Source organism: Fopius arisanus, unplaced genomic scaffold (genome assembly GCF_000806365.1).
Source record: "Fopius arisanus strain USDA-PBARC FA_bdor unplaced genomic scaffold, ASM80636v1 scaffold00049, whole genome shotgun sequence".
In the NCBI taxonomy this organism is placed as follows: domain Eukaryota; kingdom Metazoa; phylum Arthropoda; class Insecta; order Hymenoptera; family Braconidae; genus Fopius; species Fopius arisanus.
The window spans coordinates 245268-262993 of record NW_011887788.1 but is presented as its reverse complement, the minus strand read 5'-3'; the positions used below and the strand labels follow the sequence as shown (position 1 = coordinate 262993).

Sequence of the window (17726 nt, the reverse complement as noted above, 5' to 3'; positions counted from 1 at the left end):
GGGGGGCGAGGGGGGGCATTGCCCAATGGGGTCTCCATGAAAGTGTAACCGTTAACCTCGGTCACGGAAACAAGGGACGCCTAACGAACTTAGGCGTCACCTCTTTTGCACTCACCGAGGCGAAAGGCCCGATGATTTTGAAAGAAAAATAATTTTCTAAGAGGTGGACCCCCCTTCCCCCTGTCCCCTCACCCCCTTTCCAAAACCTTCCTCACAATCGCACTCATTTTGCGACTCCTTTTCCCTTAAACTCTTCAACTCCTCTCCCTCTGATTCACCTTTTTTCACTCGCCCCCCTCCTCCACCCCCCTCCATTACGCCCGTATTTTATAGTTTAATCCTGATTGGAGAAAGAAAAAATGGTGAGATTTTTTTTTTTCCCATCCACCAGTCGTCTCGTCACAGTACTCCAACCACCTGCCGCATTCGGCTAATTTGGAATGGTAATGACTCTTTATTTTCTGGTGGCATTTTGGAGGGCCCCCGTCACCACCTGGCCCACCATCTGACGGTGGCTCGTTAACATGCACTGAATCGTCTTTCATTCTTGGTAATAATAATTTATGCAGTTTGAGAGGTGTTTTTTTTTTTTTCATTTTTTTTGTCGTGGTGAAGTATGTAGGGAAGGCTTGAGCGTTGATGCATTGCCTCGGTGATGAGGTTTTACGTATGATAAAAATGAGCAAACAATCGTTGAGCAAGTCACCCCTGAAAAGTCCAATCAATGCGATTCTGTTGAATTATCTTCAATCGCGTGCGCAGTAGTCAGGGCAAAAAGTACATCGAGTTTGGTTATATTTTTTCACGGAGTTGTGTGTGTTATTTTTGTTGGAAAGTCGCAGAATGATTAAATGTCGAATCCAAAGTAATCAGGTGATTCTCGAGAGGTCGCATCGAGCAACAATCCGTGAAATGGATCCATTAATTTTCCACCCTCTCTTTCTCTTTCGTTCTTTTGCACTTAGTCTCAAAAACCGTTGGGCATTGGTCTCTATAAATCAGAGTTCCACGATAGTTTGAGGCTATTGATAATGAAAATCACTAGTGAGTCTGTTTGGAGTGGTTTTGAGTTGAGTAGATCAACACTCGCGGCACAAGAACAGTTAATGTCACGGTGGTATTATTAATAGTCTGTTGTCTTTAATCGCACGATTCACCCCAGTGGCCCCACTCTTGATAGGGCCCCTGGGGATGGTGGGACAAGTGGGGTGACTGGACGAGGTGATGGCCCACCAGACCCAGACCCATGTGGTGGTGATGGTAGTGCTGTTGACCCGGTGGCGGCGGCGAATAGGGATCCCCTCCGACACCCACATCCACAACGTCAACCTGGCTTGATGGCATTACACCAGCTGGAGGTGTTTGCACTGTACCAGGCATTGATGCTGCAGATGGGATGACCGGTGACGCTGATAACAATTGCGTCGTGGGTTGAACCTTTTTCGGTCGACCGACCGGGTTACCGCCTCATTCACGACTTCGCCGAGGTCGGCCCACCTTGTTTTTCCGTTGTGGTGCACCACCGTTTCCTGTTATCGTTTGAACACCACCGGTTGACGCCACCGACGACGACTTCATCAGCTTGTGCCAGTCTGGCTCGCACACTGGTTGACCTGACATCAGAGTGTATCTGGAAATTGAACGGGTGGATTTTGTAATTATTCAGTTAGCGATCAGTTATTCGGAATTTCGAGGGAAGTCTTTAGTCGAGGTACGGACAATTCATTGGTAATCTAAGTCTAGTCTCCATGAAAGATCCGTTCTATCGACTCAACAGGATTCCCAAGAAAATATTCTCCAAGAAAGTGCTTACTTGGCACCGGATAATAATGGCTCCCCACACTTGCTGCAGACGAAGCACTTAGGATGGAACACAACCCCCGCCGCTCTCGTTACCAATTGATCTGCAGGTATTGTCTGCGAGCAGCCCGCGCACTGAGCTGTACTCCCATACATTCTGCAACAAAGTATAAAACATCCTCATCAAATTTACCATTAAACAAAATCAGAATATTTATCGGTATTAATAAAATAACAGATACCCACAGAAAGATCTTAACATAAATGATGGTTTTAAAATCGTAAATCATAAAATTTCAGCTCGTAAATGACTAGATTCAAACTCAGAATTTACGAGATTGAAGTCGTAATTGATGCTTTTAGTCTCGTAATTTATCCGCTTGAAACCATCGTAAATAACATCAGAATGTGTATTTACCGGTTAGCTTTTTCACCGTGTCAAATAAAAATCATCATTTAATCAAATGCAATTAAATCTCAATTAAATTGTCTGCACATCATACGCGTCATCATCGAGCACCTCCCCGCGATTTCTCACGAGAGGTTAAATAAAAAATAAATAAAGAGCGGAGTGTCCACACCCCGTTGTTAAAACGTGGTCATGCCGATAGCCAAACTAAACGAGCTCGCCGATATAATAAGGTGTTGTAAATGCGGCTTTTAATTGGCAGGCCCAGTGGAGATAAAGAGGCGCAGTGAGAGCGGTTGGGCCCCAGTGAGGTTCGCCGCTATCGTGATCCTGACCTGGTGCAGGGGCCCCTATCCCTGCAAGTACCATTTCTCGATCGAACTCACTATCGTAACCCGCGCATAAAATACCTCAAACTGGTGGGGGTTAATTATTTATTCGCCATCGTTCGCGGAAAGGCGGATTTGTTACTCTCATTTCATCATCTATTTGACCTTTTTTTTATCCTCTCTCCGCCCTACTCCCCCCTTGTTACTGTGAAAAGCCCTGTGCGTGAGGGTGCAGGCGCCTAATGAGCAAGATCGATCAGTATCATCGATCGGACCTATTTATTCCCGGGCTTCATGAATGGACGCGTAATTATTATTTTCTTGATTTATGGTGTTCATCAGCCCGTGAACAAGCGGAATCAATATCTGTCTCTCATTAGGGTCGCGCTGAGTACGCTCTTTCAAACGGCAAATAACCTCGAAAATTTAATTAGTCTGGGGCACAATGGGCCGCTGGCACGATTGCTGGGAATTATTTCCGTGGATATTATTTCAACGGTGGATTATCATCGTCCCCCGACCCTAGGGAAAAATTGTTCAGTAATTTACAACATCCCTTGGTTTCTGCAATGGTTCCCAAATTTTCTAGAGATTTTAACTTTGTGACATTTTTTGAAATTTCAATTTCGAATTGCACTGAAAATTTATTGAAATAAAAAATTGTAATTTGATTATAATTTTTTTTTTCATGAACCGCAGAAAAAAGACTCGATGAAATAAATTGATTTGTTCGAAAATGTGGAACATTTAGTCATTGGAAACTCACTACCGCGAGATTAGTAATTTGATAATAACGGTGAATTGAATGGGCGTGAAAAATTAAATGGGCATTTTCGGATAAATTAGGGGGACAAGGGGGATTACCGGTTGGAATATGCCAATGTTTGTGTTGCGCTCTCGTGTATGCAGGAGTTAATGGCAGTCGATATTTGCTGAAGCGGTGAACAGTGCTTGCAAAGTGCAGAGCCGTAAAGCTACATGTTTATGCAGTAATTAGGCGCGCGTGCGGCCGATTTTCCGGGGGGGTAAAACTCCCGTCGAACTGCGGATTAAAATGTTCTGGATGGCCTAATCAAGTTGCAATGGATCGGTCTCACTAATGATTGCGATGAATTGCGAAACCACAGGATTTCATCGTAGAACAGAGTATTGCAGTAATTGCGCTGAAAGAATTCGCAGAATATTCCAAACTACCGCGTCAGTGACATTCAACTACTAATCGCCTCAAAAAAAAAATGATAAAATAATCATGGAAATCAACCGAATATTTATTTGAAGAAATTTGAAATATTCATTTACACGGGATTTCTGCAAACGTACGAAATCGCTAGAATTATCCCAAAATTATTTTCATAACTAAAACTTAAAGTGTTTTTATAAGTGTTTGAAAGAAAAATGGATAAAATAATGGGCCAACACTTTCCCACAGCTATTCATATAAAATCCATTTGCCCCTTACATAATAATTCATCCCATTTACCGAAAATCCCATTAATTCAACATAAATATTTGATTCATACCAGGGGATTACATTAACTCGTCGATTCAACCATAAAATCCATAAAACACATGTACTGTCAGTCAGCGAGATAATTACGTAACAATGGAGATAGCGCTTCCATCGTAATTCGTATGATATTCGTTTTGTTATGAATAAATGACTAAACGTTTTATATATGCTGGAATATTCCCAATGAAAACGACAAATGAGAGTGCCTTCCCCTCCACAACGAGAAAAACATAACAGAGAGAGCAAGTGGAAGCGAGAGAGAGGTTCAATTGGATCCGCGGTTCCTCGTTATTAATTTAATCACTGTCTGACAGTTCTATAATTAAATTGCTAATTTATCCGTCGAGATCGTTTGGTCGACTCTCTCAACGTGTCTCTCTTGCTCTCTCTGGTGGGGCACCGGCCCCTCGTCGAAAAACCAGACACAATCATTGTTCTCTTTCTCGGTTGAGTAATAACGAGATGTTTTAACATTAGTTACATTGTCAAAACGGTTAATGGAACAGTAATGGTGCATGTCTGTGTTCATTTTAACGCGAATTCGTGTAATAATGTGACGAAAATAAAGAGCATAATGTCTTCATCGATCAGTGATCGAGTGAGAATGGAATTTATTGTTGAGCAAATATCTTTGATGGCCAAAAGTCAGTGGGCAACATTAATTATCGGTTGTTTGTCAGTCTTCGCATTTGGTTGAGAACGAATAACAAAAATACATAGTGATCAATTATACGAGGCCGCATGCACTCACATTAGATTGCTCAATTAGTTAAATAATGTAATCACTGGGTGTGTGATTAACACGTGGACATGTACAAATGACGAGAGATCGCCTCGTTCGCTATCGGGGGAATAATGAGGGATTGAAAATGGTATTTTGTGCAGTTATAAATGAAATGGAAAATGAAGGAGTTGGAGAATTAACGAACTTGGTATTATGGAAGGTGCATGGGGATGACTCGATCCTGGCTTCTCTCTTGGCCTTCGTCTCGTGCAATTACCAGACGCCATCTGTTCTATCCGTTCTACTTCATCGGCGAGACGCTTGGGGAGCTTCTAATTAGTAATTACCAAGAAATCGAAAATAGAGCAATTGTACGAGTTTCGGTGGAATCACTTGTGCTTGGTACATTTTAGAATGGATTCGCACGAGAAGAGATTCACTTATCCTTTGATTCATATATCTTATCACAAGTAATATCTCCCTACTCTCAAACATCTTGACGTAATTGTCCTGATTGCATTGAATTTAATGGAGAATTAAAAAATATCATTCGCCTGGAATTCCTCGATTTCCAATAATTCCCAACGATTGAATACCCAAGACGATAACCGATTGTTATATAAAAAAAAAACGCCGATAAATTCGCTGTAAATCAGTGGCTGTCAAAAGTAACAAGTTTTATCGCTTGAAACATCAGAAAATAAATTAACAACAACATTTAAAATCCACTCACTATCCCAGCCTCGAAATGTTGGTGGAGAGGTCATGGAAAAGGTCGACGAAAGGTCCATAGGCGTCAGGGAGGGACTTAAAGGGAACAGGACGACCGAAAATAATTACGCTAATTAAAGCCGGCCAATTTGCGCTTTAGACAATTAAAGTGGCGATGAGGAGAGAGAGGTGAGCGAGAGTGGAGAAGGGCGGACTAACTCATTAGCAGCCAGGCTGTGTATGCCGCCGGCTGTGTACTTCCTTGTGTGAATGAAAGCGTGCATTTCATCCTTCCTCATATGTACGAGAGGGGAAGAGAGGATACAAGTAGAAAGGAGCCACGTAGATACACGTTAAACTCTAGTACTCGGGGATATTAACGTATTCGCACTGATAGAAGGGTTAGCTTATATCCACCTGATGTATTCGGTTCGATTTTTTTCCATTACTTCCTGTAAGGCCCATATTTGTTTATTTTTTCATCTTGTTTGAACAAATTTCATGGATTAAATCATCTGCAAGGAATTATTTCAATATTCCAAAATTTATCGTTTTAGGAGGATTTTAAATGACCGCAAGACGTCAATTCTATTTTTCATATCCGTGGAAATACGCGGGAATTCGATTCCCCGTTTTTGTTTGATCGATTTTCTAGAGCAGAGGTTCTTTTTTTTTTCATTCTTCCGTTTGTTAATTAAAACACAAAGTGGACGCATCATCAATTCATCACGATAGTTTGATGTTTACCCGACGTTGAAAGGCTCCTGGTGGCGGCCGGTCGGGCGAGAAAGGGGGTTTTATTAATTTTACTCTCTTGAACGCAACCGAAAAGTTAAATTGAAGTTGAACGGTCTTGTAATGAGGTGCTGCGTTGTGGAAAATGAGTTTCGACTTAACGACAAATTGCCTAGACTTTTATTTTGTTTCCCGTGAATTTTGTTTTTCTACTTTTATTTTTTCCACTCGTTTTCGTTCCATCGCGTTGCGTGTCCCTCGGCCACACCACCTTAATACCCCAATCCCCATTTGTATCGGGGTATTTTATACATTGGAAATGGCGCTGGCCTGATAACCCGATCGATCTGAAGACGAGGGACTCCAATAACCATTTAATTCAGTCAATCAAAATTCCTATTAGTTCACGAGTTGCAATTTTGTCGGATACTGAACATAGAGCTCCATATCAGGAACACGGGCCTGTGTGATTGAGTCCGGAGTGATGGTTTCGAGTTGATCGCGAGTCGAGTAACATCCACACCCCAGGAAAAACATCAATTAAAAATTTCAATTTAATTAATTAAAGCCTTTCAAAAGTCCGGGTCCAGGCATTATAATTAAATCTTCCACAAATTTCCATTTGAGTCCAGAAAGTCCCAAATTGATACTTTCGAAAGACTTTACTTGAGATTTTCCAATTCTCGTACAATCGGGGAATGAAAGTCCCACCAGTCCCATCAGTCCCATTCCTCTAATATTCCGAATCAGAGAACAGTAATTTCACTTCAGTCAAAAAGCCGGCAAAAAAGGTCGATCTCTCTCCAATAACCCGACGAAATTTGTTCAAAAGCCAATGAACTCTCAATCAACTCCAATCCATCGGCCCACCCTTTCCCACCCCACCCCCAGGGCAATTCCAATTGGTCCGATCTTCGACTCATTTTGATGTAATTAACGTTTTGATTGCATGCTTTGTTTCCCCACTCCCTTCACCCCTTTCCCGAAAACTGACGGCCAGAGGGGTTGCTCTAGGGGCAACAGGGGGTCGGGGACAGGGGGAGGTATGAGGGGGTGGAGGGTTGGAGTTTCTAGTTGGACAGGGGCATCGATCAGTCCACTCGTGTACTGTGTGTGCGCAAGTTTCCACAGTCAAGTACATCTGTGTGAGTAACACTGCTTGTTCTTGCCCCCTCTTCATTCTCCCCCCCATCGCCCCTCCGCTCACACACATACAGATGAGAATGCACTCCTTTGTGGCCGAGGCCCCACACGCCTTGTATTTAAACGAGTCACGTGGCCTCAGTGTATCCACGGTACGTAAAAGAAGCGCGGCTAATTTAAATGGATTAATTAAGTTAAATTGGAGATTCTTTATTTTTTTTTCTCCTTCTCATTTTTTTTTTCATTCCGCCTCGCTCCATGGTTTCACGAAATCGGGTAATTATTGCTGGAGGAAACGAGAAGAGAGGAGAGTATGTTGAATGAGGGAGAGGGTTGTCGTCTACTCTCTGGGTGGGCATTGACATAATCTGGGTCTCGGTATTTTTTCCTTGGTTGGGCTAATTAATCGCTTGATATCAATCAATAATAAAAATCGAATGGGTTTCTTTGAGTTGGGGAAGTAACGGAGAGGGGCCCGGAGATTATAAGGGACCGACACTGTGATTTGCAATATGCCTGGTGCATGGGGTGAAGGAGGGGGAGGGGAAGCAATATAAGTGAAGTATACTGCAATTAATATATCTTGATTAGTTTTCAACAGAGTTGCCTTTTTGCACGGCCCCCACCAGCAATTCCATTTAGTTATTGGCAATAAGTAATTATATTGTTCTCGGCGGTGAGGGGGGCATTCTCATTTTTTACGTCGCCGTCGGCGCCGCCAGGTGGAACGTATCCATGTTCTTTTCTTTCTTTTTTTTTTTTGGATGATCGTTCTTTTGGTTTTTCGTGCTCGCTGGGGTTTAATCTCCTCGCGCTCTATCCGCATATTCCTTCGTGAAACCTAATTACGATTTTTACACTCTTCATCAACAATTACATGGGGCCCGACCGAGGGGGGAGATCGTATCGGGGAGCACCTTGGACCACAAGCAAGTTCAAACCCGAGGTGAGGGCACATGGGGTCAATGGGGGTGGGGGGCATTAACTCGGTTCATCGGGTTTGGGATTTTTTTTTCCCCCAGCTAATTTAGGCGATGGGAGATTTTAGGGAGAGTGAAAGTATCGATTTTTTATAGTAAATGTGCAGTGTAATTTTACAACTAAAATTTTTTTTTCACAATTTTTCATTCCGCGGTATTACAAATCGAGGAAGTCAGGGGTTCCGGCAAAAAATGGCTTTAAAAATCCTGAGGAAGACGCCCCCTCGAAAATTTTCCATCAGTCCAACTTAAATTATCTCACCCTCCCCCAAAATTGACAAAATTTCGATCTTGAATATGCGAAACGGCACATAACAGTCATGATAACCCCTGAAATTCGGATTCTCGTTGAATACAAGAGACACCGTAGATCCAACTTTAATTTGCTACGTGATTCCCCGGCGTCACCTTGGAAAGTTTCATTCGTCGCGTTGACAGTTGGATTACATTATCCTCAGCACCGAAGAGACATTATATTACGCCGATGTCACACGAGTTTACACCACCGCCCACGTCCCGAAGATTCGCGATTAAATCGAAAAAAAAAATTGCACCGATCGCCTGCAATCGTACCATGCAATCACAATTACCGACGTGATCACTCCGAGTCGCCACAACGCCCTGTGATTTTCCACATTAATTTATAAAAATCAAAATCAAATCAAAATCATTGGATAAGAACAATCACGGAAACTACTCTGAAAAAGTTAATTAAATAAGATTATGATAATGAGCTTGACAAAAATATTCTCAACCGGCTCTGCAATATAATAAAGTCAATTACTTTTTTCTGCCCATTTTTGTAGTAATCTGAAATATTTTTTCGCCCAGAGGGGCACCCCGGCGCTCAAAGAAATCAATTACTTCAAATTCTAATTACCTCCACCGTTCATCCTCATATCGAAACGCAATCAATCCCGCCCCCTCCCCGTCAATTAATACCAAGACGTAACATCTCATTACTTATTTATCACCTCCAACGTCTTCTCCCATCTTCCATCATTGATTTTTCCCGGAAAATAATCATCGACTCATAAAAAAAAAACCTCAGCAAAAAGCGGTTAATTACCTATTAAACCATTTTGCGGGTATTTTTTTTGTCCGGCTATTTTTATTTTCCTTCTCCCTTCGCCTCGCATCCTGAATCAATTACGGACTAAATGGGAACGAAGAAAAAGATAATAAATAAACCTCTAATAACATTTAAACGTGACAAATACGATGGCTGTAGTCATTTCACGTGGAGGCGAAGTACACCGGCGTCAATCAGACGGAGAGAGTGCGCGTAATCCAACGTCACGCGAGGACAAATTAAAACTTAGTTGCTTTGCAATTTCATCAAAAAGGCGAGAGGGGCTGGAGGGTGGTGGGAGGATGGATGTAGTGGGTGGGGGCAATTTTCTTGAGCGTCTCATACTCCCCAGCCGTCGTGTTTTACTCCAGCGATTGTATGTGGCTCTTTGTCGCGTGTCCTCGAGTAAGTGAATTGTTTCTGGGATTTTGCGGTGGACGAGGGGGAGAAAAGGGGGGGAGGGCAATTGTCGAAATTTCATTGTGCGGTAGTTTCCGGGGCGTTGGGGGCACATTGGACGACTTGGATGAGCCCTGGCTCCGCTACTTAGCTGAATGAGATGGGGATATCACCCGAGAAACCGAAATTTCATTTGGTCAAGTAACGCTGGGGAATTTAATTCCCATTTTCTACTTGTACATCGAAACAAGACATACTTTTGATGAATTTTATGCGCATTGAGAACGACATTATTATGATATATTAAAATTCATTTTTTCATTGCACCCTCGAAAATCGAATAATTTTAGAGGAAATGAGAATTTAAAAAAACGTTGAATTGGACTTGCGCCGCTGGCACTAGGAAAAATAGAAGATCTTTAAATCAATAGAATGGCGCAATTGATAAAAAAAAGTAATGGAGTGTTATTATCTGCTCAAAGACATGACAAAGTGTGCGGTTAAAATTGTCTGCAGCAGATATAGGGGAGAAGTGGGGAGGGTATATCCATCGTACGGCCAACAAAACTTTCTAAACGGTACGGTAATAACAATAATAACTTTTGTAACTCTCCCGGGCTGCCCCGTGCAGTCGGCCGTGCGCAACCTACTGTTGATAAAGAAGATAGTTTTGTTGAGGGAGTGAGAGAGACCGAGGGGAAATACTTTGGCGCGTAAATTGAACATCCAACTTGTATTTATATGATAATAAGCGCGTTTAAATATACCCAGTGTATACCTAAACTCGCTACTTAAATACCCGAACGATTACACCGGCTCCGCTATTCGCCGAGAATGGGCTCGAAAGGGGGCACAGAAGGGGCTCCAGGGGGAGGAAAAAAAGCTACGTACAGAGCCCTCCCACCCCTCGTCTCTCCTCTCGCTCCCTTTTTCCACGGGTATTAATAACATTCACTATTTCTCAACCTGAACTCTTTGAAACTACAAACGACTCTCCAAGGAGGGGATGGGGAATATTTACATATTTACAGGAGCCACGAGTTTTAGCAACTTTTCTCAAACTCACTTGAGTATTCTCTGGGACTTGGACTTGAAGACCTGGAGATTTTCATGGAATTGTTTTTTTTTTCTGTCTCTTTAGGGAAGTTTAAACGTCCGTTAGCGGGAAATTTATTATGTCAAATGAATTGTTTTTTTTTTTTATTTTGTTGAGAGTTTCGGGGGCAACAGGAGCTACGGTTGTTGGATTTTTTTTTGTTTGTGTTAAGTTGTTAATTATCGGCGATCGCGAATCAGTGAATTTCTCATTACTGATGTAATCTCAAAGTGTAAGAAAATTTTCAACATGAGTAATTCATGGTATCATTTACAGATAGTTATAAAAAATTGTTATATCGAGGGAAATTAATGAATTTTATGGGGTTAGACTCGTAAAAGCTGAACTGGTTGATTTAAAAAGGGATTAGGGGATGAGGGATAAGGGGGCGTTAACTGGAGGATGCAAAGAGGAGAGGTTAGAGAGCAAGGGGTTGAGGGGGTGGTGAGTTAGGGGGTTGGCTATAATTTTAATGACGGCGTGTCCGCGCAGACTATTAAGAATACGCGTCGCTAGAAACTTTTAACGAGGCGCTGCCTTCGTACAGAGAAAAACCCCCATCTCCTCCCTACTACCCTCGTTTGGTAGTTGGGATGTATAGGAATGACGATGTCGCCAGTGGTGACAACCCCCTCGCCGATTCCCAGTGAATGCCGCCGCATTATGTATTTTATAATGATCTCACAAGAAAATTGCAATTTGCGACCAACTGAGGACAGAATTTCTGTGTTGATGCAACTTTCAGGAACGTAACTTTTAATTCGATCATCCTTTGTTACAAAGTTTAAGTTAATTTTTTAATTATCACGCATTCCCCAGGGAAAGGCAAATACTATAGTCCGTTTAATTTATTTTTAAATGTTATTTGTTCGATAAAAAAAAAAATTTCACGGAAATTTCAAAATTATTCAGAACGATTTTCTATGTTTTATGGGAATGGACTCGACGTTTTTTTTCGTATTGAATTGAAATTTAAAAAATGGTGTCTTGTTGAGTGTGCGGCGCGTGTCGGCGTGGCAATACGGAATTAGTTAGTCGTAGCACGAGTCCTGGGGGGCTTTTTCAATTTATCGATCAGCGAGAAGTGTGCGGTGCACGTTGTGGTCTGACTTACATACTGAGGTGACGCTCAGTTAAAAAATTTCGTAATTATTTGGTGAATGGATTTCTCAACTCGGGAATTAATTCCCTCCTAAATTGAAATATCGACGAATTCCACTCGAAATTTATTCATAAATTTCACTCTAATTAAAACTGAACTGCATAACGACATATGACGATTCAAAAGAAAAAGTCATCATGTTGAACTTAATTTTAATCACGTAAAGTACGAAATAAATCAAGTAGCACTTGCTCGAAATCAAGTCGACTCCCGCTTCCTTGACGTGAGTCAGCGTCAATTTTTTTTTCGGCAAATCCGTTCAATTGGATCTATGAATGAAATATCAATGAAATTCAAATGAAATCCGGAAAATTCCTGAGTTTCGGATGCCATCTGCTCGTTTGAATTCGTCTGTGCTGCGACGTAATAAAAAAGAATAAAGAAAACGAGATGCTTTGAAATCGGACGCTGGAGTCCCGCGTTTTGCGCTCGTTAAATTTTCCAAATGGAGAATAGGAAAGTGGGGAAAAGCGGCGTGTGTGTCGCACTGAGGTTCGTCAACGCTCGCCTCAGGGCCCTCTCTCCCCTTCGTAATAATCCACGACCCCTCGATAGGGTCCCTTCACTCTCAGGCTCTCTCTCCTTTCACTCCCATTCCTGTCTCCTGTTTTCGTCGTTTCCACCGTTCCATACTCTACCCCCGCAAACCCCTCTCATCCTCCTCACCACCCTCTAACCGAGCTAACGACCCTCCTTTATCTCCGCACCAGCCGCAAGATATATATGAAACCTCCAACTGATACCCCACGAGACGAGGGTACACGTGCTCTAATGAATCTTCATACGGGGATCCATCAAATCTCTACATTCTTAACATCAAATTTTATTAAAGAAGAATTATTTCCGAGGGATCATATCATATGCTACGTCATGGAATTTGATTAATTACCATCCGCTTACGGACCATTAAATCTTATTACTTCTTACAGCAATTCAATGATACTGTAAAAATTTTTTTTTATCATTTAAAAATCTTGAAATTAAGTTTATAGTTTTTTTATGGATGAGGTACTTTTTCCGTACATTTTTAATTAATGAGGGAAGTCGATTAATCAATTTTCATTTTTTGATTTATCTGTATAAAACGGAGTGCATTAGGAAAATTGAATATTGGATTAAAATCCCGAGATTTTTCCTGCCTGAGGAAAACAACGGAAACAGCCGCCGGTCAGTTACTATTTTTATTTTCGTTTCGTTCGCGTTGTGGATAAACTTTGTGAGGGTGAGCTTATCGAATATTGACACTCGACGTCTCTTATCGTAAATATCCCCAAAATTCCCAGCTCAATCGGAATCCATTTGCCCGAAAAGATACTGACACGCACTCACTGTTCCCACGAGATAAAGTCAATAATCATGAGTAACGACAATTACTTGAGTGATTTCAACTAGTAATTTTCCGATTAAAAGCATCAATATTTAATACCCAATTTTCCATTTTTTTTTTCGATCCCTTTAACAGAGTATATCAACGATATCGTCCAATCTAATCTCCATATCCCATTAACAGAGAGTGAAATGAAAATTATAAAAGCCTCTGGGTTGAAATAAATGATCCACTTCTCTTTTTTCTTTCGCTCGCTAATTTGAATAATTTTTCCCTGCGGCACAAATTAATATCCAATTTCAATGTAATTTCCTGCGATCAACCACAACTATAATAAATATTCACTAAAAAATCTGCATTCCATCGCAGATTATTTTTTTTCGTCTTTTCACTTCGCAAAAAAAAGAGGAAATTCGTCGTGTTTTCAATTCTCCCACAAGTATGAGAAAAAAAATTGCTAAAAATATCATCGCAGATATTTCATTGTATTCCGCGAATATTCATTTTTAAAAGTAAAAATATAACGGAAAATAAGCAATTATAATGCTGATACGAGTGCAAAGTACCTGATAGCGTAACGCATCTCGGTCGGGGCATTAAATAATCGTCCAATCAACGTTCAGGGCAACTCCAAAGTCTTTAGACTCCAATCTGCATGTTAAGAGGCCGTTAATGCCTTTTCACCTAGCCTGTATCCCCCCAGTGCCCTCCAACATGGTGCCCACTCGTACTTTGCATTTCGAGTTTATCCCGCAATAATCCCGTCAAACATATGTATAAATCTCCCCTCTCTCACGCTCTCAATAAATTAAGTCACTCAATATCAACCGATTTTACTCCCCAAAATAGAGAAACATATGACAATATTATTGGCATACCATTCATAATCATAGTAATCGCCAAAAATTCATTCCGACAATTTACATTTAGATTTTTTCGCACAAAGAGCCTCATCCTCTATAATAATTTACGAATATATTCATGAAAAATTCCGAGTATATTAATTCACCGCTGTAACGACGTATGTCCCGCCGAAAAATGCATAAAAATAAAAGCATTCAGGATCCCGGAAAATCCCGGAAAATCCCCCCACGACATCATGAATACCGAGGGCCGGGTAGACCCGTTAAAACATCGAAGTGAAGGGAGATCCCAAGACAAGCAAATCGAGCAATGCAAACATAATTTATTGGAAATATTGTGTACCCACTTGGAGATACACTTGCGCCTGTTCCTCTCACTCCTTTGTTGGTCCTCCACCCCTCCATCGTAACCGAAACCCGTCAATTCCACCCCTACTCACCCCCATCTACCCCCTCACCCACTGGTTCCTCGTTATACAGGTACACAGATGCGTCTCGTTTCATCCCTGGTAATTGCTTATTAAATTCCTAGGGGGGATGGCCCATCTCGGGTCTACCACCTCTCATTCCATCCCCCCGAGCGCAATCCCACCCTCTCATTTACCCTCTCTGTCTCTCAACTGCTGGGGGAGGCACGCGCGATTCTGAGGAGGGCTGCCAGACCTCGGGCTTGTCCGACAGAATTGTTTTCCTGTTACCGTGAAAATATGCCAGGAGGGGAGATATTCTCCACGTAATTGGATTATTAATTAGCTCGTTAATGAGACAGATTTGAAAATGCTAAGGGGTTGGAGATGCGGGGGATAATGAGATTCCAGGGGATCTTGTGGAAAAATCAAATGCCTTGGCAATTCTCGTTTCGATGATTTTTCAAAAAAAAAAAAAAAAACTCGAGGGACAGTATATATTATTTGGAGGACGAGTTATAAATGGTTTTCGGGGAGAATTGATACAATTTCTCCTTGGTCTGGATTTTTCGTATCAATTTGGGCAGAAGTAAGAGTTGAGGACTGAGGAAGTCGAAATGGATGGAGAATAGTGGAAAAAGGGGTGGAAAAGAATACACATTGGAGTGATTTGGTTTTTGCTGGGACATCCCCGAGTCTCATGTCGTCGATTTCTTATTCCGCTTTTCACGGATCAGCGGATTTCTCAAAAATTCGCGTCGATTGAATGGATAAATGAAAGAACCATTCTAAAAAGATCCAACCAACTTGAACTTTGAGAGGGAAATAAAGGTCCCGATGCTCTTATTCTTGTCACGGTTTTGTAATCTGATAAATTAGGTACATATAACGACGACGTCTGATCGTGGTTATTAGGTTGGGTAAACGCCACAACCCCTGCCAAGTAGCTGGGAACAACCCCCCACAACCTCCCTCTACTTTATTCCACCTCTGCTCTCCTCTCTCCCTCAATAACTCGCCTTCGGTATTTACTATGCCAGTCGCAACCGACAAATGGCATTATTATTACTCTCCGTGCACCATTCGCGCAGAGATATTCAATTGTCCTACACTTTACTATCTTCCTCATTTTGCGAAAGAAAATTATTACAACGAGTCTTTTTATCGAATTAATCAAATCGCTGCTAACGATTTTTCAATATCAATATTAGAAATAAATTGAGAGAGGAAACTATTCGGTGATTGAAAAAGTACGAGAATTCGTTAGAAAAAGGAGTGGATAAACAGTAAATTGGATTTTTCAAACAGAAAAACTAACAAAAATATTCCAATGAAAAATAACGAAGCGAGAGGTGTTAATTCGCAACCGTAGTTTTTTCCAAATTATCCATCAGATGGTGTATTTTTACAAGCAAATGACGTACGATTGCCAAAGCTCGAAACTGGAAAATAGTGGAGATAGGCGGTCTATGGGTGATTGGTTTTTGGCGAGGGGTGGGTGTTGGGTGAGTCGTCAAAGGGACCTCTGCCAAACGGGTGAGAGGTTTTGACGGCTTCGGGGGTTAAAAAAACGAGTTTTTTGTTTTTCACGTACACCTGTATTCGCGATGGGGATGATACCCAAATATATCGCTACGGTGTGAAACAGAATGAGATGAAAAAAAGATTTCTCCATTTAAAAAAAATTCGTGCACGAAGTTCCACCGGACATTGCAATATTTTTATTCCTACTGTTTTTGCTCCAATAAGGTTCTACTCCTGGAGCAATGAAAAATATCAACGAGCGTCTTTTTTCATCTCTTTTTTTTGTGAAACATCCTCTCTTAACCAACACGCGAATTAAAATTCACGGAGCGCAACGAGCGGTAAACGGACTCTTGTGCGTACACGTGAGAGACGAAAAGTACTCGACTAAATAAGTGAAAAGGATAAAACAGGAAACGTCAACATTGGAGAAAATCAGATGAATTTCTTAAGGGGAGTCTATTGAAGTCCCGAGATAGTGAGTTTTTTCAAAAAATTAATTTGTCAGCAGTGATCGGATCGATTAAAGCAGAGACTTCTAAATAAAATTCAGCGTCGCGATATCGCGATATCGCGCTGTCGCGATATCTCTCAAAATTTGCACGTATGTACAGTCCCTCACGTAAATTCGTCAATATTTTATATCGTACTCATAGTTGTAGTTTATAGCCAAACTCAAGTGTTCTATACTGTCTTTACGAATTTCTCACAAAATACTATTCATCTCGAATTATACAAGTCTATTGAGAATACTTTTTATACAAACTGTTCAAGTCTATTCTACTATCCCATGGGCTGTTGGACCGTGCATCAAGAATATCAAAACCGTTATACAACTCTCCCATTATCAACAATTAGCAGAGTCCCGCGAGGAGTTAAATGTCCATGAAGTCCGCATGAAACCCACCTCAAGTGCTCGATAATTATCACGTCAAAACACCCTCAGCCCCTCTTCCGCCCGAATAACCCTCAAACAACCCACCATCAAATAAAAAAAAATCCCACAAAAAAAAATCTATTTTTTAATTCCACCACTTCAAACCTACTCACCGACGCGTTAAATTTGTTAACTGAAATATGAAAATTGTCCCGTCATACACACCAGTGCAGCCTAGAATAACATTGTTTACGTTTCGCTGGAAATCGTTTTGTTAAATGAATCAAATTCCCCCGCCCCCTGGAGCCGTGTAAAAAAAACTGAATAAAATTTAAAAAATTCACTGGAGTTTCGGTGCGGATGAAAGAGATGAAATTAATGGAATTGTCGCCACTTTTTTTTTTTCATTTACCACGCTTTATGCCCGGGAATATCCGTGTATGTGTCACTGAAACGCGTCTTTGACGGCCAGAGAGAAAAGTGAGTATTCGTTACCGATATATAAAGTTCCGGCTGTCTCACTCGTGAATGCCAGCGCGTGCTCTCGTGAGTATTTTTCAATTAGTGGAAAACAAAGGACGGCCCTGGCAATAATTGCAACGGAGCGAAAACAAGTGAGAGGATGAGAACATGGGGTTGGGAGTGGGTAAAGGGGGGG

The 17726-nt window shown here is 41.4% G+C and overlaps 1 protein-coding gene across 3 annotated transcripts in view; it reads right to left on the bottom strand.

Moving 5' to 3' along the window:
- Positions 1-1450: 1450 nt before the first annotated feature.
- LOC105267650 (LIM/homeobox protein Lhx9) overlaps positions 1451-17726 on the bottom strand; it is a 151286-nt gene continuing 135010 nt past the window's right edge. For all 3 annotated transcript variants that reach the window (XM_011306643.1, XM_011306644.1, XM_011306642.1), the window contains 2 exons: positions 1814-1957; positions 1451-1630 (listed from right to left, as the gene is read on the bottom strand). In XM_011306643.1, the coding sequence (XP_011304945.1) occupies positions 1468-1630; positions 1814-1957 (307 nt within the window). In that variant the 3' untranslated portion in view covers positions 1451-1467. The remainder of the gene's footprint in view (positions 1631-1813; positions 1958-17726) is intronic.